We start from the raw sequence: 26,719 nt of genomic DNA, 5'->3' as shown, positions 1-26,719 counted from the left end.
TGTCGTCAGCATATAGCAGTAATGGTGTAGGCCTCTTCCCTAGGATCGGTGGGTGTCCAATGACCTCAGTCAGGACCTTAGGGAGGTCACTTAAAAAGAGATTGAAAAGCTGTGGAGATTTGCTCCTTTATATATCTGAAGAAGCTTTTCTTGTTATAGTGGGCTTCCCTGGCCAATCTCAGCTTACTGTCAGTTTTGGCCCATCTGATGGCTGACCCACAGTGCCGCCTAGTAACCTGCAGATATTCTTCTTTAGAGGTGGCTTCAGGCTGCAGCTCGCAGCTGGATCAAGTGGGGCGGATGGGGGCTGGGCAGCATGTTAGCAGGGCCAGGGACAGAGCTCCTTAGCAGGTAGTCAGCAGGCCAGGATGCCCTCGTCAGCAGGGCCAGCCTAGCAGGCCAAGAGGCCCTCGTTAGCAAGGCCTCCACCATTACCCTTTGCCCAGGACCCTCTCCCCTTACCTGCTGCTGGCTCTAGGCACTGAGGCATCTGAGAGCAAAGAGGCTAGAGTCCAGGGACAGAGGGCGGGAGCTGCAAGGGCAGGGCCAATCAGGTCAAAGCTGGCTGCACCCTGATGAGCCCTATTCTAACTTGGACAGCCGGACACATCCCACCCCCTAGGCTGTTTCATAAATATATAGAGGAACAACAATGGATGAGAATTATAGAGAGTTGCTCTGTTTGTACTCTAGATAGCTACTTCAGTAATATATTTTCTGGATTCAATGGTAACTAGTTCTAAGCTGTTTAATATAATTTATAAGCTATTTGATATAATTTGAATAACCTTGTCTCAATATAAAAAGGCTCTAGGACATTCCCATCATACATGGAAAAAGTCAGCTCTCTCTTTGTTACAATACCAGCACCTGTATTCTTCCGCCTTTAGTCTATAATTTTTGTAAGCTATCAAGTGAAAGATGCCACATATATATCATTTTAGCAGGTTTTCTTTAAAAGTTAGACATTGTTAAGTTTAATCTCTTAAAACAATAAAATTCAATTTTATTCATTTAGACATTCCCCATTTTTTTATTCTATCTAATCTGAAAGTTATTTCAACTCTTCAAACAATTTTGTAATAGAATAAAGTAAATCTTTCTTACGGAGACTTTGTGATGGTAATGTTGTTTTAAAGTCATTGAGAGGTCATACCAGAAGCTAATTTTTAAAAATTAAATTAAAGAACCTATATAATTTTTGGTCTGACAATAATTAAAAAGATAAATTGATCCTTTGTTTACTTGTTATGTCAGCAAATACAATTAGTTATCACTTTTTATCTAGGTTGTCTGCCTGTCTGTCTATACATACATACATACATACATTCATACATACTTTGATTTTTATCCTGCCACCCTCGGCAAAAGTTGTCTCCTGGCAGCTAGCAATATAAATCAAATAAACACAATATAACCCATAACCCCCATTAAAACATTAAACAATATCAAAACAGTAAAAGACAATGTCAAAAGATGGCGGTGTAATCTTCCTAAGACTCCCAATCCAACTCAGCTGTTCCAGCCTTGAGGCCAGTCCAATGGCCCTAGATGATAACTCGAGGGTTCTGATGGTAAATGCTTAACACAGGGTGCTTAGTGTAGGATGGGGCCCAAAGCTTGTAATTCCGGTCATTCCCCCCCCCCCCCCCAAATGCCTGGCAGAAGAGCTCCGTCTTACAAGCCCTGCGGATCCTTGATAGCTCTTTCAGGGCCCTCGGCTCTTCAGGGAGCTCATTCCACCAGTTTGGGGCCAAGGCCGAAAAGGCCCGGCCCTGGTCGAGGCCATGTGAATGTCCTGGGGCCCTAGGACAACCAGCAAGTTCATACCCACAAAGCGAAGAGCCCCAAGGGGGCATAAGCAGATAAGCGGTCCCTCAGATAGGTGGCACCCAGGCTGTATATAGCCTTAAAGTTCAAAACCTTGAACTTGATCCAGAAGAAAACTGGTAACCAGTGCAGCTGCTGCAGCACTGCCTGTATATGGGCTCTCCATGATGACCGAGCGAGGACCCGTGCAGCTGCATTTTCTACCAGTTGCAATTTCCAGGACAAAGACAAAGGTAGGCCCATGTAGAGCGAGTTACAGAAGTCTAATCTGGAAGTGACCGTTGCATGGATCACTGTGGCCAAGTGTTCTGAGGACAAGTAGAGTCTAGTAGCCGTGCCTGGCATAGGTGAAAAAACACCAGTCAAGCTACATTTGAGATCTGAGCCTCCATTGAAAGGGAGGTATCAAAGATCACCCCCAAATTTCTGGCAATTGGTGCAAGTGTTAGTTGCATCCCATCCAGGCATGGGAGACGTGCTGCCTGATCTTGCCCCCTTCTATCCAGCCACAGGGCTGTCTTGGAGGGGCTGAATTTCAGATGACTCTGCCTGAGCCATATTTATCTTGACTTTCCATTTCATAGATAAATCCATTTTATGGATAAACCAGGATAAACGAACATTTATGAATAAACCAAAATGTTGGATAAACCAACATTTCCTATTTTCATATCAGCTGTTATTTATTTATCTGGAATTATCTTATATCTAATTTGATCCCAGGTCTGTAAGATATTATTTGTTATCATATTATCTTGATTATAATTTCTTCCCCTAACTTTCTTTTCCATCCATAGACATTTATTTAAAGGAAACTGCACAAACTCCTGTTCTATCGCATATGATACTACATCAGCGCTTGGGTTGCACCAAGCTTTTAGTCAAAACATTTTAGATGCTTGGTAATATACTGAACATTTGGATAGCTCAACTGTCCTTTCTTTTTTATATAAATTCTCAATTTCTATCCTTGATTTTTGTTTTGTAAAAACAAATCTGCTACAGATTTGTTGTCAATCAATTAATAATATTTCTCAGGATTTCAATAGATAAATTGTTAAACATAAAATTTTAAAATAAAAACATAAAATAAAAGGTAAAGGTATCCCCTGTGCAAGCACTGAGTCATGTCTGACCTTTGTGGTGACGCCCTCTAGCGTTTTCTTGGCAGACTCAATACAGGGTGGTTTGCCATTCCTTTCCCCAGTCATTACCGTTTTACCCCCGAACAAGGTGGGTATTCATTTTACTGACCTCGGAAGGATGGAAGGCTGAGTCAACCTTGAGTCGGCTGCTGGGATCGAACTCCCAGCCTCATGGTCAGAGCTTCAGGCAGCATGTCGGCTGCCTTACCACCCAGTGCCACAAGAGGCTCTAACTTTGGTAATATCTTAATTTATATTATTTTATAATTCATCCTAAAACTGATCATTTTATTTTTTGCCATCTTTGTATTTGACTTTCTATCTATATAGTAACTGGGTCAAAATTTAGCTTGATATTTTTTCTTTCAGATTTACTGAACCAAATACCTAAATATTTAACTTTATCAACTTCTTTCATATTTTTGAACCCATTAAGAATTCAAAGATACAATCAACGCAAAACAGTAAGGAAATGCAAGAAGACATGGACAATAATATTATCCATTTAGAACCAAATATAATTGTAAGCCATGTAAAAAGGAACCCATATGCTTGTCATGAACTAGACCACAAGTAGTCAACCTGTGGTCCACCAGATGTTCATGGACTACAATTCCCATGAGCCCCTGCCAGCATGTCTACAAATGCAAATGTATTAGATTTGATTAAAAATTAAATCTGCTTTTTTGCTTTTGGATGCAGAGAAAGCCTTCGATAGAGTAGAGAGACTATTTCAGCATTCGGTTTCAGTTACAACCTCCAAAAATAGAATGAAATAATACGGTATATAGAAATTGGAAAATGAGGGTAAAAATTAATGAATATTTTAAGAGAAGAAGAGTTGGTTCTTATATGCCGCTTTTCCCTACCCGAAGGAGGCTCAAAGCGGCTTACAGTCGCCTTCCCTTTCCTCTCCCCACAACAGACACCCTGTGAGGGAGGTGAGGCTGAGGGAGCTCTGATATTACTGCTCAGTCAGAATAGCTTTATCAGTGCTCTGGTGAGCCCAAGGTCACCCAGCTGGTTGCATGTGGGGGAGCGCAGAATCAAACCTGGCATGCCAGATTAGAAGTCCGCACTCCTAACCACTACACCAAACTGACAAAGAGGTGTTAGACAAGGTTGCCCACTTTCAACCTTACTATTAGCTCTAACATTAGAACTGTTGGAAGTTGCCATAACACAAAACAAAGCAATAAGAGGAATTAATCTTAAAGTAAATGCCGGACCAAAGCTTAAAGGGGAGCTACCTAGTCCCTGCTACAATTTTCTTCAGTGGCAGGAAGCACTGGTTCCCAGTCCAAGCCCCTTGATTTCAGCAGGTTAAGTATGAAGGCAAGTCTGCAAGGAATTGAATTGTCTTAGCATGGAGTGTCAACTCCAGAAAACAGATGTTGGTCTATGGTGCCTAAGTAGTTACAGGCACCCTTCCTTCTTGATTTTGTACAGACTGTGATTTTTTCTAGAGCAGGCAGAGATTGAGGCTGGTTTCTCTCAGCAATCTCACTAATTGTGTTTAATAAAAGGCAAAGCAATGGGTCCCACATCTAGGGAAAAGAGGACCTCCCTGAGAGGATCATCTGGTTGTCCAGGTTAGATCTGTAGTCCAAGTTCAGTGTGTTGGCCATGCTAATCACTTGTTTGAAATATAATTTGATGTCATCAGCGGGGAAGGGTGCTTGGTCTTCCTAAGCCTCATTGTGACAGTCAGCACCAAAGCCGAGTCACCAAGGTCGGAGTAGAGTCAACATAGAGACACATCACAATAGGAGGGGGCATCTTTCCCCCATCTCTTCCACTCAGCAGGTACCATCATAGGGACTCAGAGCCAGCCCCCCAACACTGAGGACGTTTCCAAAGACGCTTGTATGCAGATGATGTTATTTTTCTAAGTTGGAAGATTCAGGCACTACACTAATGAAGGAAATTTGTCATTTTAATTTAATTTCAGGATCTAAATTTAATAAAGGGAAATCTGAGATATTAATATTTTATATAGACTCAGAAGGCAACCCCTTGTTACATAAAAATAGATCAGTTCAAAATTAAGCAATGACATTTATAAAATAGGCTGTCGGAAAATGCTTTCTAGCAGAGATAAAACCCAGCATTCAAGCTGACACTTACCACAAAAAGAAGAACGACAGTGGCAATTCTGAACTCGAACCAAACTGGATGACCGAAAAAGGATACAAGCTCTGATAGAGAGTTATAAGAGACTTCACAGCTCTGCTGGCATTGATGCACGTGGCACGTATAAGACTTGGAAGCAGTTCTGCGGTCACTATTGCTCCATTAAATAAAGGACCAAAAAATGGCACCTGCCAAAATAAAAGTTATAGACTATGAATAAGGACATCAGGTCTGTTCTAGTTGTTATGATTATTATAGGAATCTATTAGTATGATACTACAGTTTTCTACGTCACACATAGAAAGCACTGAAATAAAATACACCCACACACTCCTTTAAACACCAAGTGTATAAGCATGGGTTCGCAGGCTGGCCCAGTCTACAAAAAATGTCTCCATTTATGCTTTGGTGCGGTTAAGCTGTTAGTGGTAACAATATATACAGGCAGGAATTTGGTTTCAGATTTCAAAAGCAACTCTGTTCCTTGGATTAGCATTCAAAATCCCAATGTATCTTTCTGTGACTCAGAAGGCTGGCTTACCGTTTAAACTCACTAAATTATGGAGAAGTCCCGAAACATCTTTGGGGATGCCCATGTTTTAGAAAACAAGCTGAGTATTATAATTTCTAATATTATTAATATTAGTTTTTATTAACCACTGCTCCTGGACCTACCAACTCGTGGCGGTTTACATTCAGTTATAAAAACCCAACAGAATACAATAAAAATACAGTATAGTATTAGCAGCAAGATCCCCTTTACATCCTCCCCCCCCCCCATGCATATCCGGCAACAACCACTACCACCGCCCTGGCCACTACTCCAAGGGGGTACTTCTGCCCAGATATCTGGTACAAAAGTCCTGTGCAGGGAAGGACCTGATCTTCCTGGCCTGGCCTCAACCGAATGCCTGGAGAAAGAGCTTTGTCTGCGGAACCCAGAGAGCTCTGTCAGGACCCTCAGATCTTCCAGGAGCTCATTCCGCCAGGTTAGGGCCAGGACTGAAAAGGCCCTGGCCCTGGTCGAGGCTAGGCATACCTCCCGGAGACCGGGAGCAACCAACAGATTCAAGCCTGCTGACCAAGAGTTCTGTGAGGAGCATAAGGAGACAAATGGTCCCTCAGATAAGCCGGGCCCAGACCATAGGTGGCCTTAAAGATAAGAACCAAAACTTTAAACCTGATCCGGAACCACCTGGTAACCACTGCAGCTGCCTCAGCACAGGCTGGATGTTGGCCCTCCAGCATGCCTTGTAAGGATCCTAGCAGCCGTGTTTTGGACCAGTTGCAATTTACGTGTCAGGGATAAGGGCAGTGGCCAAGTGGTCTAGGAACAGGTAGGGTGATAGCAGCCTCACTTGGTGCAGATGATAAAATGTCATTTTGGCTATTCTTGTGACCTGAGTTTCCATAGAATGGAAGGCACCAAAGATCACCTCTAAGTTCCTGGTGGTAGGTACAGCCCTAAGCTGCATCCTATCCAGTGCAGGTAAACGTGCTTCCTAGTCCTGCCCCCTTCTACCCAGCCACAGGACCTCTGTCTTAGAGGGGCTGAGCTTCAGGCGACTCTGCCTGAGCCATCCAGAAACTGCTTCCAGCCATCTGGGTGAATGTTTCAGGGGGGAGTATGTCTGTTCATCAGGAGATAGGGCTGGGCGTCATTCACATACTGTGACAGCCCAGTCTGAAAATCTAGACCAGCTGTGCCAGAGGGCACATGTAGATGTTAAATAATGTAGAGGAGAATATTGTCTCCTGCAGCACTCCACAGGGGAGCACTAATGGGTCTGATAACTCCTCCCCCTGTGCCACCTTCTCTGTCTGGTTCTGCAGAAAGGAGACTAGCCACTCTAAGGCCATCCCCCTAATCCTCGTCCCAGTGAGGCAGTGAGCTCACTAACATAAAATGTGGCCAACAGATCTAAAAGCACGAGGATAGCTGAACTGCCCCAATCCAGCTGGCACTGGAGATCATCCATCAAGGCAACCAGCGCAGTCTCCACCCTGTAGTGAAGACGGAAGCCTGACTGGTATGGGTGCAGAGCCGAAGCTTTATCCATGAATACTAGGAGCTGGTCTGCGGCGGCCCTCTCAACCATCTTACCCAGAAACGCTAAACGTGAGATGGGGTGGTGGTAGCTGGCAAGGTCCATTGGATCCAGTGATTTTTTCTCCAGAAGAGGGTGAATCACTGCTCCCTTAAGTCCTTTGGAGACCTCTCCAGATGACAAGGAGAGGTTGACAATATTCCTCAAAAGGCCTCCTATCTGTTGGTCATGCGATTTGAAGAACCATGATTGACAGAGGGACAGAGGACAAGTGTTTGCCCTCATCCAGCCCAGCAACTAATCCACCAGGGTTAAAGAGAGCCACTTGAAGCCATCAAATGTTATCTATCCCCCATGACAGCCACAGAGATTCCAGTTTATATTCTGTATCAATCGTGGCAGAAAGATCATGGCAGATCAACAAGACTTTGTCCGCAAAAAAGCTCGCAAACGCCTCACAGCTAAAGTTCAATTTGCTACGATTCTGACACCCTTCCTCGATGGTGTGAGAGTCCGAACTACCCGAAATAATTGTGCCAGGCAAGAGCTAGCGGATGCAATTTCAGCGACACAAATCTCCCACTTTGCCACCTTCCCTGCCATACACCTTCAGAAGCATGCGGAAGGATGTTATTGCTGCTTCATTGTGAGTTTTCCGCCACACCCGCTCTAGCCGTCTCACTCCCCTCTTCCTCCCATGAAGCTCCTGGGTATACCATGGAGCACATTTGAGGCAAGGGTGGAGAGGGTACTGAGGAGTAATCTGCCAGTTCTCCACCAAGGCTGTCAACGAGTCACCAGAGGTCATCAGGTCCCACAGAGTGTTCATAAGGACTCCATAAGTCTCCATGGGCGGTCTAAAATATACCTGTCAGTCTAACAGGGAGGGGGTGGTACCCCCAGCTGGGCCTTCAGGGCACGGTGGTCTGACTTCCAAGGTGTTGTTGGGAGGACCCTGGCAGCTGAGTATTGGCAATCAAAGTGCTGTTCTTAAAGCTAAAGGGGTATAGTTCACCCAATCACCACCAGATGGTATCAGCAAGTAGGACCAGGCAGGCCACATCCTACTCTCCCCAGCTCCGCCCAGTAAAGTCCAGAGGCAGATGTTGTTCCAGTCAATCTCCCATGCAGGTCTCTGCCAGTAGGTAAGACGTTCCTCCTTACCAGCAGGCTCCCCCCGGCTGGCAAGAGAAGCTGGCTGTTGCTCTCTGCTACTTTTGCTCTCCACAGCCCGATGTGCCAGAGTGTGTTGTTCCTTCTCCCAGATCTCCACATGCCATGCTGAAACTTGATGTTTCCTTGATCTGGCGACAGCTGCCTTGCTGAGTCATACGGAGCCTCCGATCTTCCACTCCGTCTCTCACTCCTCAACAGGCATCACCCAGGACAGCCATTAGATAGACCCATGGTTTCTTCTCTGGGCACCTGCTGCTCACTGTTCAGCCACCATAACTTCCTCACTCCCCTGCCCCCCGAGAATTCCAGGGACGTCCCAGGCTGAACATTCCCAAGTCCCTCAACCTATCTTCATAGGGCTTGGTCCCTTGGCCCCAGATCATCCTCGTCACTCTCCTCTGTACCCTTTCAATTTTATCTACGTCCTTCTTGAAGTGAGGCCTCCAGAACTGCACACAGTACTCCAGGTGTGGTCTGACCAGTGCCGTATACAATGGGACTATGATGTGATTTTGATGTGATGCCCCTGTTGGTACAGCCCAAAATGGCATTCGCCTTTTTTACCGCCGCATCACACTGCCTGCTCATGTTTAGTTTACAATCCACAAGTATCCCAAGGTCTCATTCACACACAGTGTTACCTAGAAGCGTATCCCCCATCCAGTAGGCATGCTTTTCATTTTTCTGACCCAGATGCAGATCTTTACAATTATCTTTATTAAATTGCATCTTGTTCTCATTTGCCCATTTTTCCATTGTGTTCAGATCTCGTTGAACTCTGTCTCTATCTTCCGGAGTATTTGCCAGTCCTCCCAATTTGGTGTCATCTGCAAACCTGATGAGTAGTCCCTCCACCCCCTCATCTAGATCATTAATAAATATGTTAAAAAGTACCGGACCGAGCCCCGAGGTACCCCGCTACTCACTTCTCTCCAGTCTGATGAAACACCATTGACAACACCTCTTTGAGTGCGGTTCTCTAACCCAGTGGTCCCCAATCCCCGGTCTGGGGCCTGGGACCAGTCGTGGATCAGTCGGTCCAGGGCCATGCCTCCTCCTTGTCCTCCCTGGCTGCTGCCTTGGGGGCTGCCCTGCCACTCTGCCGCTGGCTCACCTTTGGTGCTCTCCAGCAGCCACCATGGCTGGGGCTCCCCCTCAGCATGGCACTGTACAAGTGGAACAGCGGCTCAGGCAGTGGCGTCCCTCGGCAAAAGACTACCTCCCCCCACGGGCCTCAGTAAAATTGTCAAGCGTTGACCGATCCTCAGTGATAAAAAGGTTGGGGACCACTGCTCTAACCAATTCCCTATCCACCTAACTATCTGAAAATCCAGATTGCAGTCCTTCAATTTATCCATCAGAACATCATGGGGAACCTTATCAAAAGCTTTACTAAAATCCAAGTAAACGATATCAACCGAATTTTCACGATCCAGCAAATCTGTCACTTGGTCAAAAAAGGAAACCAGGTTGGTTTGACAGGACCTGTTGGAGACAAATCCATGCTGACTACCTTGGATCACCAAATTGTCCTCCAGATGTTTGCAGATCACTCCCTTTAATATCTGCTCCATTATGTTCCCCAAAACAGAGGTCAGACTCACTGGTCTGTAGTTTCCCGGGTCATCCTTCCTCCCTTTTTTGAAGATTGGAATAACGTTTGCTCTCTTCCAGTCCTCCGGGACATCTCCAGTCCTTAAAGAGGTCCCAAGGATGATGGACAAGGGTTGTGCAAGTTCTCCGGAAAGTTCTTTGAGCACTCTCGGGTACATTTCATCCGGCCCAGGGGATTTGAACTCATCCAGTGCAGCTAAATGCCTCTCAACAACCTGCCACCCAGACACTATCTCTTGGCTACTGCCATTTCTAGATGTGCCTAAACCCTTTGACTGGTGGGAAAAAAACAGATGTAAAATAGGCCCTGAGCCTTTCTGCTTTCTCTGCATCCTCCGTTAGAGTTTGTCCATTCGCACCCAACAGTGGGCCTATTGCCTCCTCTACTTTACATTTGCTCCTCACATCACTGAAAAATCTTTTCTTGTTACAGTGGGCTTCCCTGGCCAATCTTAGCTCACTCTCAGCTTTAGCCTTTCTGATGATTGATCTACAGTGCCTAGTAACCTGTAGGTACTCTTCTTTAGAGCTCTGTCCTTCCCTCCATTTCCTGAACATCTCCCTTTTCTTTCTTAGTTCCTCTTGAAGTTCTCTGTTCATCCAAATAGGCTTCTTAGAGCTCCTGCAGTGTTTTCGTCTTTCTGGGATAGTCATTGATTGAGCATGCAATAGCTCTTGTTTGAGTAGCGCCCACCCTTCACATGCTCCCCTTCCCTTCCAGCATTCTCGTCCATGGTATGACACTCATCATGTCTCTGTGTTTATTAAAGTTTGCTCTATGAAAATCCAACATCCGCATCTGGCTACAAGCTTCCTTGCCTCCCCATCTCAAAAGGGTCTCCTGGGGTCTGGGGAGGAACTGCAGAGCTGTCTTCCTTATGCAGCAACAGGGCATAGTCAAGTGCTAAGTGGGTCACTCTTGCTGCACAGTCTCCCCACTTTCCAGCCTCTGAACCCCGCAAGTTGAACAAAGCTGCTGCACTGGTTCCAAGTGGCTTCCCTGCATCGCCTCACCGCTCCCAGCGGAATGAAATCTGCTGACGAAGTCCAATTAAAAGATGTTAACAGGTTAAAAACACTTCTTTCCTAACTTCCATTATGGCCCCTTTAAAGCCTTTAAAAGATTAAAAACCAGACAATTTTAGATACTGACCAGTTTTCACAGAATAACTTTAAAGGTTTTGATTTTTATAGATGGCTTCAATCCGGCAATTCTTGGACTGGTTATTTTTGTGTGTGTGTTTGCTAAACTGCTGTAGAAGTACTGTAGCTACTGCACAGATGCCTTAAGTATCTTTGGAAAAGGTGCCTTAAATATCTTTGGGAAAGGTGCACCTACTGGATTTCTTCCTGGACACATCCTTAGAGTTTAGTGTTGAGACAAAAGACCAAGACCAAATTATGGGTGCCTGGAGCCTGAGCAAGCATAACGTGAATGACTACAACATAGTTATCGGTTACAAAATCTCTCTGATCATTAAACATTCACTTATAAGCCTGGATAAAGGCTACTGTAAATCCCTGTCATTTCTGTTCATTATTCTAACTTCATGGTAAATCCAAAACGGAGGAGAGAATAGTATAAGCCTTTTAGGGGGTTCCTGTCTACGGAGAAAGGCAGAACATAAGTAAATATATAAGGAATCGATACCATCATATGGTGCCCTCCTTAAAGTAAGCCACTCCCCAAGGGGGAGACGGTGAGGTAGAAACGAAGTTGAGCTATTACAAAATATTTAAGTGTTTTAACTGGCTTTAGTTGTAATTTATTTTGGCTATGAACCACACTGTCAGTAACTCTGAGAGGGGAAGCATATAAATTTAGTAATGAATAAATAAAATAATTTCATCTTTTATTTTTTAATTTTAATTTATTAATTCAATTTAATTTTGATTTAATTTATTTGATTAATTTTAATTCCAAGCTTATCTAATTTTTAGAATTATTTAGTAGAGTGTTTAGGCTTTTCTATTAAAATAGAAGTAATAGTTTGTACAGCTTTTTATTAAAAATATTTAAAGTGGTTTACAGAAATTGAAAATTGCTGTAGTCGCATTTACAATTTCTCCAGGATCAGAGCAGTGGCACCAAGCTAAGGCCCTTGTCTGCTTGGTCTAGTGGTAGGGAGCACAGACATCTAATGTGGCGAGCCATGTTTGATTCCGCGCTCCCCCACATGCAGCCCGCTGGGCAACCTTGGGCTTGCCATGGCACTGAGAAAGCTGTTCTGACTGAGCAGTAATATCAGGGCTCTCTCAACCTCAGCCACCCCACAGGGTGTCTGTTGTGGGGAGAGAAAAGGCAAATGTAAGCTGCTTTGAGCCTCCTTCGGGTAGAGAAAAGCGGCATATAAGAACCAACTCTTCTGCTGTGGGGCTGAGGGAGGCAGTACAGAAAGAGGGTTTGTGTGGGAATGGAGGGTTCCTTGAAAGGGAAAAAAATTAAAGTCCACCATGTTCCACCGTTCCTGCAACAAATGTGTGTCACAAATATTTGGGAAAGTTGAATTTCTTCCTGGACATATCTTCCAAGTTCTAAAAGGGCACAAGAATTAATAAGTGAGCATAACCAGCAAGATAGTGGGTTGGTTCCAATCTTTAGGATGCTTTAGGATGCTTTTGGCTGATCCTGCATTGAGCAGGGGGTTGGACTAGATGGCCTGTATGGCCCCTTCCAACCCTATGATTCTGTGATGTGTGATTCAGACAGCCTTTTCACTGAATCTCTCCCAGTTTCCTCTCTTTACAACAACTTCTGCCCCACACATAGAGGGCACCTATTTCCTTTATCACCAGCAAAACAACTGGTTGCATCCCACCACATATGTATTTACTGTTTACAAGTCACAGAAATTAAGCCATGTGTTGTTACAATTTTCATGTGTTTGGGAGCTTGACTGAAATCTTAAGTGATGTGAAAGTTTATTTCATCCCAGAAAAAAAATTGTGCACAGCCCATTTCATGTAGATCTGACAACAAAGCAGTGTCATGATTTTGTTCTGTAATCCTGTTCATTAATCTGTGACTGTTTAAAAAAAATTAGACACTCTTGAGAGTTTCAAATCATCACTGAGTAATGACAACAGACGCATATATTCACCTGCTGATTTCCCCCCCTTAAAGCCAGTTGTGGTGGAGGGAGAAGATGGCTGCTCTGGCAACAACCTATTCTTTAATTTTTACTGTCTCTTACCTGATTAACTATTTTTATTCTGTTCACAGTTTCAGGCCAAGAGAGTTGCTTTGCTTTGATACTGAGGTTTGAGGCAGGGTTGGGGAGGAGGGGCGAGGGAATCTTGGTCTGGGGGCCCTGGAGGCTCTCGGCAAATCTGTTTCCCTCCCTGTTTTATATGTTATATTGAAAGCAGGCATTGAGGCAGTGTGGAGTGGTGGTTACAGAGCTGGACTAGAACCTGGGAGACCTAGGTTTAAATCCTCACTCTGCCACGGAAGTTCACTGGCTGACCTTGGGCCAGTCACACAGTCTAAGACTAAACTAACATATGAGTCTGGTGTGAGGCTAAAATGCAGACAACGAGAAAGAGGGATGTTTTGGGTTCCCACTGGGGGAGAAATACGGGGTATAAAATAAAATATATGAATAAAATGCTAGGTCATCCTGATACCGCCAATGAGGGTACCGAAGCAAAATAACCTACAAAATAGACTAACAGCCAAAATACAAACAAACAAACAAAAACAGGATAAGCAGAACAACATGGTCCAGCTCTGCCCCATTTGAAAAAACACAGCCATGAATCGACTTCTGTCTCCCTAAGGCTGCTGGAGAAATGTGGAAGGCTGCTGCCATGAACTGGGTGTGACCAAGCCAGAGCTAGTTCCGGGCTCAGGAGCAACAGTCCAAGGTGACCTGTTGGGCACTGCCATGTCCTGAGGACCGGGATTGTGTACTTTGATGTAGCACCACAGCAGAACAGGAAGTTTATAGGCACTTGTGCAGGTGCTTTAGCATTTATAAAACAGTAATTATATAATTGGCCATGCAAACTATTTCAGGTTCAAATTTTGAATCACACACTAAGAATAGCCACTGGGCCATTTGCTTTAAATTGACTGGCCTGATTCCCCCCCCCTTGACATCTGAGGTACATACAAGTAATGTGGGATAGTCAGTTCTACACGAATCTGAAAGATAGGGCTGTGGCCAAGGGCCAGTGTGGAGAACCCAAGAGATTCACCCAGTCCCCAGGAGACTGATTTCCCAGCTACTTCCAGGAAAATGAAATCTCTCCCAAAAAAGCATTTTATTTGTTTTTACACAATCAAAACTGGGATTTCTTCTTGAAAAATAGGTGCTCAGATTAAACACACCAATCTAAGAATAAAAAGATCTTGTGTGATAAACATATAGATAAGAAACAATACTACCTCCTTCCTGGTGACCTTCACACATTCTAACGTTATCATGAAACGATTAATATTCCTCACACTGCCACTTCGGCTCTACTACAATTATTAAGCAAAAGAAAAGGGGGGGGGAAGAAGAAAAGGAAAAAAGCTCCATTGTGCTCAGTTAAAAAAATGCTACAGTCAAATTTAAATAAGCCTTTGAGGATAAAGACTTGTCTTCCACAGTAAGCAACACAGTTTTAAAAACTGGTGAATTAGTAAATTATTGTACCAAATGGCTGAGAATTAAATCTCTGCCGACTGGCCGCTATCTAACGAGGCATCTGTGTCCCAGGGAACTCTCCGCATATCCCTGGCGGTATGGACAGCGTGTTGAGGCTGCAAGGCGCTCTTTGTCCGCTCTCGCAGGCTGCTTTCTGTCTCATTGTTCGGAATATCTTAATGCATCTGCGACGCGTGGAATGCATTCAGACTAACAGACTTACTATTGTTTTCCTCTTGGCGGCTTTGTTGAGCAAAAGACTGCATCGCAGTTACCGATAATTATATTGGTTAATTAATCAAGACAAAAAAGTTTGCAAATCGTTGCCTGGTTGCCAAGCCGAGGATGATAATAATGGGAAAAAAATAAACACAATGCAAGCTGTAGCAATATAACAAAAGTAACAGCTATCTGATCAGAGATTCTTACATAATGAAACTATTAATACTAAATCGGTGAATGTTAACATTGATCCAGGTGTCTCTACTTAGATGCAAACAAAAAAGGCTAACATGTACATAAAAGGCCAAATGTTACCATGGATCCTGAAACCTGACAGAGAAGAGACAGCTTTTTCATTTGATTAGGGAATGCAATTTAAATACCAGGGACTGAAGCCAAACAGCCATTTCTCTCGAAAAGCTGCTTTCATTCACTGGGGGTCAGTAGCTGGTGAACGAAAGGTCAGCCACATTTTGCCCTGGAAATGTCCAGATTAATTTTATTACACTGAAAAGGTTGTATTTTAAATGGAAGGCTTAATACATTTTCCAGTTTGCTATTTTTCTTTCTGCAGCCTGGATACTTTGAAGGTACAGCTGCGTTTGTGAAAAGAACAAGCTCTCCTCCTCTCAAGCTTCCTATTCTGCAAGAATCCTTATCAATCCACACATGACTTTTAATGAAACTATTTAGGGAGCCAATTTGAACATAGAGAGCTGAGAAGGTGTCCATATCAAGGGGGCAATCTATCATCATCAACACTTTATAACATGCTTCAGTGTAAGTAGACAATATTGTGACCCAAGATTAAGATTTTAGTGCAGTTTCTCTCTAAGAAGAAGTGTTGCTACTAGAGGCCAAGATGCTTAGGCCTTGAAAAACAAAAGTTCATTTTTGAAATCAACTCCATCAGAGACGGCTTTACTGATATCGGAAGGTAATAAACCTAGCAATAATAATCTCAAATCACAAAGTCCTAACAAGGGGCAAACCTATACATTTCAGAGCTATGCTTATTGTTCTGAGCATGTTTGTCTTGGATTGGTTATACATCATCTGCTTCTGAATCTGTCCCACATTTTGCTTTTTCATGGGGTCCGGACGCCTCAGGGCAACAGCACAAACTGGAGCTTGTCGGAGAGTTGCTTAAATCTACCATTATCTATGAACACAAGAGGCAGCTGCCTCATCCCCCACAAGGAACAGGGCCACAAGGCTATTGTGATAAAATGCATTTAAAAAACTGGGCCATTTATTTTAAAACCCGTGACAGCTGAACAAGTGGGAGTGGGCTCACCAGAGCACATCACATCACCTCTGGCATGGCCGGGAAGGTCACCCAGGGCAAGGGGAGAGGAGATGCAAGAAGAGATCAGGTCTGTCCACACAATGTAAAAAATGGTTAAATTTGAGGTTTCGGCTACCTGTGCCGAGAAGTATTCAAATAGGTTCAATATTATTTAAAGGAAGACTTTTTTATATAAATGGATGCATAACTGCAGTCCAATGATATGTTAACTGAATACTCGTCAGAAGTTTACTCCAGCATACCAAGTATACAATCTTTTTAGTCCACATTTACTCAGCACACATTGGTCCCCCTCCCCCTTTTTTTTGCAAGTGTCACTCATTCTGCAGCGTTATTTTAAAAATCTTTGTAAGTGGATGAATAAGAAGATGTCTGCTTAAGAAGTTGTCAAAATGAGACAATGTTGTTTTGTTTTGATGACACTGACAGCTTTTCAAAAATTACAGGGAATGCAGATTCAGCACACACACACACACACACACACACACACAGACATCCCCTCTGCTATCAAAGCTGCTTACATGCTTCCAATTTAATATATGTTTGTTTATGTAGGCAGTAACTGAGAAGAGGGCCCATGCGCAAGGGCACCCTTGCTGACTCCAAAAATACACCTTTTGACAAAACCATGTTACAGTACACAAAAATATAAAATATATTTTTAAAAACTGCACACGCAACCAGTGAAGAACACAAGAGTGTGAGGAAGTTGTGATGCCTCCCTACTCCCGGCTTCCTTCCAGCTAGGGTTGTGTGCTCCAGCGTAGTTCAGCGATCACCCAAGCCCGAGGCGGCCATCTGAACGGCCGAACTGCGCCAGAGTGGGCAACCCGACTTCCATCTACGTCTGAATGCAGCAGGAACCAACTCTGTGTCTTGGGGCTTACTGTGAGGAGGAGTGCTGGAAGGTTCGCCACAAAAGTCTTTAAAGGTGCCCATCTAATATGAGTCGATCACCCAACCTGTTCAGTCCATGACAAACACACCTGCCAAACTGGTTTGCACAAAAGCCTTTGTAAAACTAAGCATGCCCAAACATGCTGCTGGTTCAAACTCAGCAGCAGCTATTAGGATCAGTAAGGAACATCTTTGTCAAACACCACAGGGCATAATTTTGTTAAAACCAGCATCTTTAACAGCGCTTCATTGTTCAAATAACAGCCTAAGGGGAGGGTGGGCAGAGACTGGGCACGGCCTGTCTGAGGCAGGGTCCAATCGGGACGCGCTGCCTCGGACAGGCCACGCCCAGGGCCTGCCCACACAGGGGCAATCTGGCGGCATTGCTGCCGACACTGCCACAGGTAGCTGCACTGCATTGTACAGTGACAGGGAAGGCCAGGGGGAGGAGGGAGGCCTCTCAGAGGGACCAAGCCCTATGAAGATAAGTTGAGGGACTTGGGAATGTTCAGCCTGGAGAAAAGGAGGCTGAGAGGGGACATGATAGCCCTCTTTAAGTATCTGAAAGTTTGTCACTTGGAGGAGGGCAGGATGCTGTTCCCATTGGCTGCAGAGTAGAGGACACGCAGTAATGGGTTTAAACGACAAGTACAACGATATAGGCTAGATATCAGGAAAAAAATTTCACAGTCAGAGTAGTTCAGCAGTGGAATAGGCTGCCTAAGGAGGTGGTGAGCTCCCCCTCACTGGCAGTCTTCAAGCAAAGGTTGGATACACACTTTTCTTGGATGATTTAGGATGCTTTGGGCTGATCCTGCATTGAGCAGGGGGTTGGACTAGATGGCCTGTATGGCCCCTTCCAACTCTATGATTCTATGCCTCTACAGCCTTGCCTCCCCCCCAAACGTCTTCCCACTAGCGCACGCCATATTTTGGCATGCAGCAGGCTTTATGGTTGGTTTATTTATAACTGATTTATATGATTTATGATTTATTTGTCTATTTAAACAACTGCTTGCTGAGCGTAACAGATAGTAAGGAAGGAGGGCAGTAGAGCTTGATTGGGCTGTGTGAGAATGCACATATTCAAAAAGCAAACTGTCAACCAAGAAACAGGCTTATGAACTATTTATCACTGAAAAACAGGTCCTCATTTGTGACCAGTGAACAGAATGCAAGTTGAACCAGTGGCCAGTCAAGCATGAATAAAATCCATGAATTCCTACTCTGCAAATTACAGTACAATTGAGGACTCAGAACTACAAGCCACATACAGTGTTCTTTTCTCTTATTACCTTCTATCATCTGAATGGGCTCTAAGAGCAATAAGAAGGGTTTTATTCTGGGAAATATTCAAAGCTATTGAAGAAACAGAATGGCACAGGGTTCCAAAATCAGTCTGGTAATATTTCATAGCTGAAAAGCAGGCTTTCTCTTTTTTTGCTTTTAAGAAACCCCTGAAACATTCATCAGGCTTTTCAAAACCCCAGAAGTGGCACAATCGTACAGAATATGATTGGGAAGCAGAGCTGTGTATATGCCCACCTGGACCCCCTCCCCTTCCCACCCCCTCCAGTCCTATTATTGCCCATGGGGGGAGGGGGGTCAACATGACCATATATGGTTAGATAACCCAATAAATGTTTAACAAATTTAAAAAATATATTAACACTAGCAAGAAAGCCCATTGCAACCAGGAATGCAATGGGCGCTAGGACCCAGGGGACACCAGGAGGTGCTTTTTTTTTCTGCTGCGTGGAGCTGTGAAAGGCTCCTACAGGGTTTTTTTTTTCTGCTGCTTGGAGCTGGGAAAGGCTCCTACAGGGTTTTGTTTTCTGCTGCTTGGATCTGCGAAAGGCTCCTACAGGGTTTTTTTTTCTGCTGCTTGGAGCTGTGAAAGGCTCCTGCAGGGTTTTTTTTTCCTGCTAGCTCTCGTGGGCTTGGAGCTCCTACAGGGGTTTTTTTTCCTGCTGCTTGGAGCTGGGAAAGGCTCCTTCAGGGTTTTGTTTTCTGCTGCTTGGATCTGCGAAAGGCTCCTACAGGGTTTTTTTTTCTGCTGCTTGGAGCTGTGAAAGGCTCCTGCAGGGTTTTTTTTTCCTGCTAGCTCTCGTGGGCGTGCGGGCTTGGAGCTCCTACAGGGGTTTTTTTTCCTGCTGCTTGGAGCTGGGAAAGGCTCCTTCAGGGTTTTGTTTTCTGCTGCTTGGATCTGCGAAAGGCTCCTACAGGGTTTTTTTTTCTGCTGCTTGGAGCTGTGAAAGGCTCCTGCAGGGTTTTTTTTTCCTGCTAGCTCTCGTGGGCGTGCGGGCTTGGAGCTCCTACAGGGGTTTTTTTTCCTGCTGCTTGGAGCTGGGAAAGGCTCCTTCAGGGTTTTGTTTTCTGCTGCTTGGATCTGCGAAAGGCTCCTACAGGGTTTTTTTTTCTGCTGCTTGGAGCTGTGAAAGGCTCCTACAGGGGTTTTTTTTTCTGCTGCTTGGATCTGCGAAAGGCTCCTACAGGGTTTTTTTTTCTGCTGCTTGGAGCTGTGAAAGGCTCCTACAGGGTTTTTTTTTTTCTGCTGCCTCTCGTGGGCGCGGCGGCTTGGAGCTCCTACAGGGGTTTTTTTTTCTGCTGCCTCTCGTCGCGCTAGCGGCGAAAGGCTCCTCCGGGGGTGTTTCTTTTTTTTCTGCAGCTTCTCGGCGGCTGGAGTCTTGTGTTGTGTTTGCGGCGGGGGCTTCCTTGGGGCCGGCCTGACGCGGTGAGAGACGCTTCGCGCCTCTCACCACGTCAGGCCGGGAGCAACTGCGAGCCGCGCTGAGCGCGGCTCGCAGTTGCTGGGGCTGGGAATCGGAGGGACCGATCGGCAGGCGCTTCGCGCCTGCCAATTGGTCCCTCCGATTGTCTGTCGTGAGGAAGGGTCCAATTCGGACCCTTCCTCATCACGGACAGAGCCCTCCTCAAGGCCCCTTAACCATTTATTTAGTCCGTGGCGCCCGCGGCGCCACGGGCGGTGTACAGATTATTAGCTTCCACCCATTTGGGAAACTCTTCAAGGGCTGTCAAGTAACCCCAGGGGTGAGGCAAAAGTGTCTTAAATAAACTTTCAACATAAAATGTTATAAAATCTAAAAATATTACCCAGAGTTTGCTATTAAGAGTGTCACAAGAGTGATATAGGAAAGTCTATGCTGTTCACCCAAGAAAAAGAAAGACCTATCCCATTGGCAGTATAATAAAAATATTATTCAAAAATAATGTGGGCCCTTTAAGTGTTCTTTTATTCAGTAGGACTTCTGCCAAAACTACATCCCGGTAATATCCGTTTTCAGTGAAAATACCTTCCTCAGTAACGAGTCCTCTTGTTCCTCATCATTTACATCAATATTTAAAGATATCACTTAATTTTTAACCTCCAAATGGTAATAGTATAATTTCGTCTGCAATCTTCTTGATTAACGGAGTGTCTTCAAGTGTTAGAACTGTTCCTATTCTGCAAATACTGGTAATCACAGATAGAATGAAGGTAACAAAAAACATACCTCTGGTTTCTTCATGATCTCTATGAAAAACATGTGATTCTTCATCGGATAAATAACCATTAAAACGTCTCCGAAATCTGTTGGTATTATGCCCCTGCGATAATTCCTGGTATGTTCAGACCAGACAACATGAACCTCATCGTTCCCCAAGTGACGAAGCTGCAATGACAAATAGGCTCACTATTAATCGGAATGACCAAAATGGTTCGTGGAGTGATGGCTGACAAAGCTAGCAGGAAATTGTTGTTGTTGTTATGTGCAAAGTCGTGTCCGACCCATTGCGACCCCATGGACAATGATCCTCCAGGCCTTCCTGTCCTCTACCATTCCCCGGAGTCCATTTAAGTTTGCACCTACTGCTTCAGTGACTCCAATCCAGCCACCTCATTCTCTGTCGTCCCCTTCTTCTTTTGCCCTCGATCGCTCCCAGCATTAGGCTCTTCTCCCAGCATTAGGCTCTTAGCAGGAAATATGCTCTGGCAAAAAACATCATGAACTAATTGTTGAGCTGCCGCTTACTCAAAGCAGGGAAATAATGTTTTCCTTCATAATACTGGTAGGATTCTGGCTAGAGAAACTGCGACATCTTACAGCAGTCTAAGCTGAGGGAGAATACTGCCGTGCACAAGAAACAGACTTTGGGTGGGAAGCCCTGTTTGGGTGGAAAGGCAGCATAAAAACATTTTAAATAAAATAAATAAATGCAAATTCTCCAAGCGTCACTTGCTGCTCAGGCCTCAGCAACAGCCTGCCTTCCAACTCAACCTAATTCATGACTTTCTTGACTCAGGTCACATGTTCTAAGTTCAAGGACCACAGCTTTTGAAAGAGGGGAAGAGACAGGGAAGGGAGACTTTGTTCTATTAGTGGATGGCCTGGCAGAAGCAGACTCTCCGTTCATGCACACTACTCTTCTGAGCACTTTGCACACGGGGAAGACTTCTTTCACTGCACAGAAGCCCTGGAAGGTCAAGGCACTGAGCCCAGTGAACTCAGTTCAGTTCAAACTTCATTACAGTCATTCAGACCAAGTTATGTGAAGTTAATACATAAAAGACCAATAGAATATGGTCATTTAATACAATACAATTTAAAACAGATCATAAAATAGAACTTAAAATTATGCTACTTTAGAGCATCAGATTTTTATGGCAGCGGCACATAGTAACTCTTATGCTTGGGGATAGCTATCATGGTTTGTTTTTACCATCTTAAATTTCCTGAAAAATTTGGAGCTCTGGGCTTAACCCCTCCCCCCATTAAAGTCAAGTTTTATCTGAAAAGAAGATGGTGGTAGCTTTGGTTTGTTTGTTTATTTATTAATTACACTTATACACATCCCCTCCCCTGAGGCTCAGGGCAGTTCACAGGAAACAGCAAAACAGGAAATCACTAACCATAAATAACAGTAAAATAACAATAGAACAATAGTACAGTAGAACAATAGAACATTAGTGAGAACAGTACATTCATAACTGCAGCATACTGACAGACCCATAGTTGGCTGGATCAGACATTGAATTTCATGGGAGGGAGGCTCAGGGGCCCAGTGGAACATGCTGGTTCTGGTCGACCTGAACCAAATGTCTAGCGGAAGAGCTACCTTTTGCAGGCCTTGCGGAATTGTTCTAGTTCCGGCAGGGCCCTGATCTCCTCTGGGAGCTTGTTCCACCAGGTGGGGGCCAGGTCAGAGAAAGCTCTGGCCCTGGTGGATTTCAAGCAAGCTTCCTTGGGTTAGTCTGACAGTGACACTGCTAAAAAAGGATTTGGAATTTATACTGGAGCATGAGCTCAGTATGAGTCAGAACAATCTGCATGAACAGAACCATCAACCAGAAGACGTCAGAAGTCTGCCACAATACCTGACACTCATTCAACTGCAACTCAGGTAACACGCTCACTTTAGTCACCGCATTTAAAAGAGAACACAAAGAAAAACGGGATAGGTTAGGGGATAGGAACAAATAATACATTTTAAGGTAACATGTGGGTGACAGAGTTATGGAACTGGAACTTCGAGGAACATGAAAAGGAACAGGATGGTTCACAAGCATCTAAATGGATGTCTCTCCAAAGAGCAAGAGTCCAGAAGCATTGAAAAGACTAACAAAATGTGTGGCACCAGTTTTGTTAGTCCTTAAGCTGCTCCTGGGCTCTTGCTCTTTTTTTACTGCTGCAGGCCTGCTAACACAGCTACCTATCTTGATCTGTTTACAAAAGAGAGATAAAGCAATTGTTTAAATGGGCAACCAGTAAGTTCAAACTTATGCAGAGAAGACTGAGGGGGCACTGTCAGAAAAAAGAACTTTACAAAACATAAAAACAGCAGGGAAATTAGTTCTGGGAACGAGTTCAGTCTTTAGCCATCATAGATTTTAAATGCAATTCATGAGGAAAAAATTAAGGAGAGCTAGAGAAATCCTGTCATCACTAGAAATATTTTAGATAAGTCTAAAGATACCACAAAGCTATTTTAATACTGGGCCTTTGGTTTTTTTAAAAAATCGCATTATTAACACAATACCTGGAATACCATTGTTTAAAACAAAAGCAATAGATATGCAAATTGCAGTCATTAGCCAGTAATTTGCCCTTTGCCATTTGACAGTTTTTGGAGGATCTTCCTAGGATGATATTAGTAATAAGCAACATACACAAATTAAGAGCACAGATAATTTGTTCTTACAATATTTAACCCCAAAACTAAAAGCATAGGGACAGATTAAATAGCATGTTCGCATGACAAAAGGTCAATAATGAGTCTAATTTGAATTTTATTATTATCCATCATGTCTCATCTTAATTTCCCCAACTGCAGTCTGTGCATCAGAAGCTGTTTGTCAGTCACTGGACAATTTATTATTTTTCAAGCTGTACAAAAACAATTGCATGTTCCAGGCCTGGTTGTGTGTCATTCTGCATATGCCACTTGATTCAATAGTGCTAAAGGCATTCAGCGTTTGCTATTCTGCTCCCTGCCTGCCTGCCAGGCAGCACACCATGGCTGACAGTGGTCATGGGATACACACCTAATAGTTTGACCTCCTTTTCCTATTAATTGCATCATGAAGCCAGCTGGCTCCAGAAAGGAGTTGTCTGTGTGATTGAAGAACTTCTGTTTTTGGGCAGGCCTGGCTGCTACTTTCCCTGAGTAATGACCAGTCCTGACATTCCCATTGTCTGCCTGACAGAGTGCCCATCCTAAAATCGAAGTTTTATTTGTAAATTAACCAAGAAACTTCCTGCCAGAACAGCATTGCCTGGAGACTGATAATGTGTGCCTTTCATTCCCTTTCATTCTTACTGTATTCACTGCCAATTTGTTTTCTGCTGCCAGCCAGCCTGAGGCTATAAAAAGCCTTGTAAGACATAAGTGCAATTATAGTCCTAGAGTCAAATGAATTGAACAAATCCAATAGCATAGCCCGTCTCCAGTTCACAACTCCCTACTGCAGTTAAGATTAGCTGCTAAAAATCTAATCGAGCTAGAACTAACAAATTTCTTGAGTAAGGGAACAAGAGTGCAGTATGTGGGTGCGTGTGGGTGGGGGTAATTTTCCAAACCAAGAAGCTATTTGCTGCTAAGGTTTCGCGGAAAAAGCTATACATACGCGGAAAAAGCTATACAGCCTGGACAAGGAGAGATTATGCTTGTTGCTACCACTATTAATGTCTATTATGACTGTAAGATTGTCTGTATGGGGGGCCCCTTCCCAATACATTGCCAAGTGAGACATCCTTGTGCTCGGAAAGGTACCACCCTCTCCCTTATTATGACAATGGAAGAAACCTTTCATTAACGACAACCATTGTACAGCGGTTCATATTTTACAGAGCTAAAGGAGCACAAAAAAGTACTTTCAGTATCGTAGAACCAATGCTGCTCAAAATTTTCAAAATATTAGTTATTTTAGGCAAGGCATGTGAGAGCTCAACTATTTTCATACAAAACCAGAATTTAATAATTAGGTATTCCTATGACATCTGCTTGATTCTGTGGATCACAGCCTGCTGGTGAATGGTCATGTTTAGAGGCAGCTTTTCTGACCAGCAGGTGGTATGACCTTCTGTCATGCTATTAAGCACAACGCTAAACTACTAGCCTAGCTGACGAGCTTGTCATGCCTGGAAACTGGGAGAAGAAAGAAAATGATGGTCAGAACTGGTTGGAATCCTCGTAACACCTGAACAGTTATAGTTAGAACTACTAGACACTACTTTCATACTTGGTTGAAAATAGTTCAAGTAGAATATTCTAATCTTCTAAATTATATTCTAAATTTATAAATGATACAAAAATTGCAAAGCTACACAAGGCCTGCAAGCTGCCTGAGCAGAGGAATACCTGGGATCTACATATAAGTGACCTGGAGGTCTTTGGGAGTCAAGCAAGGAGTGTTTTAGATCCTAACCTTAGTGTAGCACTTTCAGGGGAGTCACTGATGGATTGTAAAAGATCCAGTTTTGTCCAACTTTTTCTGCCCATTTCAGAGTATACCATTCAAATTTAGCTCTAAAGCAAATCTGTGTGGTTCAAAATCCAACCCCACTTGAGTGATTTATGCCTGGATGCCCCAGAACAAATATATTTAAGGAGGAACAATATCCATTGCACTGTTTGACTTTTCCATTTTCGGTTACCTTTTTGGTCAACGAATCATCAGAATCAGATGGCATGCGTGTGCACACATGGAAAATAACTTCCACTGTCGAACTGGCATAATAAGGTGCTGTTTGCCCTGTGCTTCCATTACGCTGAAGGCCACCCATAAATCCACAGTGAGTTGAAAGTTCAACCTTAAGTAACAAAAAAGGGAAGAATTACATTTACTTTCCAGTTTCAATCTTATGCACAATTACCTAGCAGTGGGTTCCACTAAAATTACTGAGACTTAGTTCCTTGTATCTATATAATGTACATTTTATGGTGGCTGCAACACTAAAGATGAAGCACTATTTCTTTTTAACATTAAAATTTAATTAGTGGCCCTTTATCTAAAAAAAAAACCACCCAGAAATTTCTTAATATTTCATGGAGCTACATATAAAACAGATGCCACGTTTGTTATGCCCTTGCTTGTGTCTAAGATCCTGCCATTTGTGTTGATATACTTGACTGATCCTGCCTAAAGGGACACTTGGCATGCAGTTCATTTTGGAATCTTACCTCTACAGATATATCGTCAAACACTCTTCAGGTTAGGGACTTGTATTGTTGATTATGTTACTTTGCACAGCAGAATGTACATGTATGTTTTTAAATCAAACATTAAAGCAACATTTTTTACAGTTGCAAAGCTAAACAAGGTCTGTAAGCTGCCTGGACAAAGGACTACCTGGGGTCCACATGTAAACCTGAAGGCAAGCAAGGGATGTTTTGCATCCTAGCCTTAGTATGACTCAGAGGGCATGTAGCAGAATCCATCATCCCCTTCCCAACATTTATTCTTGACTTACCAGAAAAGAACATGAAGATTAAAGGTATCAAAACCAAAAAAAAAACCCACTTCTGCCAACTCATTACAGGGGCAGATACTCTGTTTCCTCCAGGTCTCACTCAACAGAGCTGGTATGGCTTAGTGGTTAGTGTTTCAGACTAGGATTTGTGAGACCCAGGTTCCAATACCCACTCTGCCACGGAAACCTGCTGGGTTACCTTGGGCCAGTCATACACTGTCAGCTAATCTACCTCACAGGGTTATTTTGGAGATGAGGAGAACAGTGTTCTCTCTTGCCCTGGAGGGACAGACCAGAGCCAATGGAATGACATTAATTCAAAAGAAATTCCGTCTAAACATCTGGAAGAAGTTCCTGACAGAGCGGTTTCTCAGTGGAACAGGCTTCCTCAGGAGGTGGTATGTTCTCTATCTTTGGAAATTTTTTAACAGAGGCTGGATAGCCATCTGACGAAGGCTGATTCTGTGAAGATTCAAGGGGTGGCAGGTTACAGTGGATGAGCGATAGGGTTGTGAGTGTCCTCCACAGTGCAGGGGGTTGGACTAGATGCCCCAGGAGGTCCCTTCCAACTGTATGATTCTCACACTCTAAGCCATTTTGGGTCCCAATTGGAGACAAAGGCAGAGTATTAATGAAGGAAACAAACAGTTTATCTGAAATAGCAGGAAACTGTCATGTTCTTCGATGAGGTAGCAAGTTAATTCAGAAGCATACACTCATCTTACTGTCATTAAGCTAT

At 43.8% G+C, this 26,719-nt stretch overlaps 1 protein-coding gene across 5 annotated transcripts in view; it reads right to left on the bottom strand.

Moving 5' to 3' along the window:
• The window catches only part of RALGAPA2 (Ral GTPase activating protein catalytic subunit alpha 2), a 203,763-nt gene that overhangs the window by 57,606 nt on the left and 119,438 nt on the right, over positions 1-26,719 (bottom strand). For 3 of the 5 annotated variants that reach the window (XM_077309750.1, XM_077309748.1, XM_077309749.1), the window contains 3 exons: positions 25,165-25,320; positions 20,524-20,682; positions 5,169-5,296 (listed from right to left, as the gene is read on the bottom strand). In XM_077309750.1, the coding sequence (XP_077165865.1) occupies positions 5,169-5,296; positions 20,524-20,682; positions 25,165-25,320 (443 nt within the window). Of the gene's footprint in view, positions 1-204; positions 2,169-5,102; positions 5,297-20,523; positions 20,683-25,164; positions 25,321-26,719 lie in introns of those variants that run through there. The other 2 variants (XM_077309753.1, XM_077309751.1) reach the window with 2 other exon arrangements.

The sequence above is a fragment of the Paroedura picta genome, chromosome 14, assembly GCF_049243985.1.
Source record: "Paroedura picta isolate Pp20150507F chromosome 14, Ppicta_v3.0, whole genome shotgun sequence".
Taxonomy (NCBI): domain Eukaryota; kingdom Metazoa; phylum Chordata; class Lepidosauria; order Squamata; family Gekkonidae; genus Paroedura; species Paroedura picta.
This window is presented reverse-complemented; position numbering and strand designations above follow the sequence as displayed.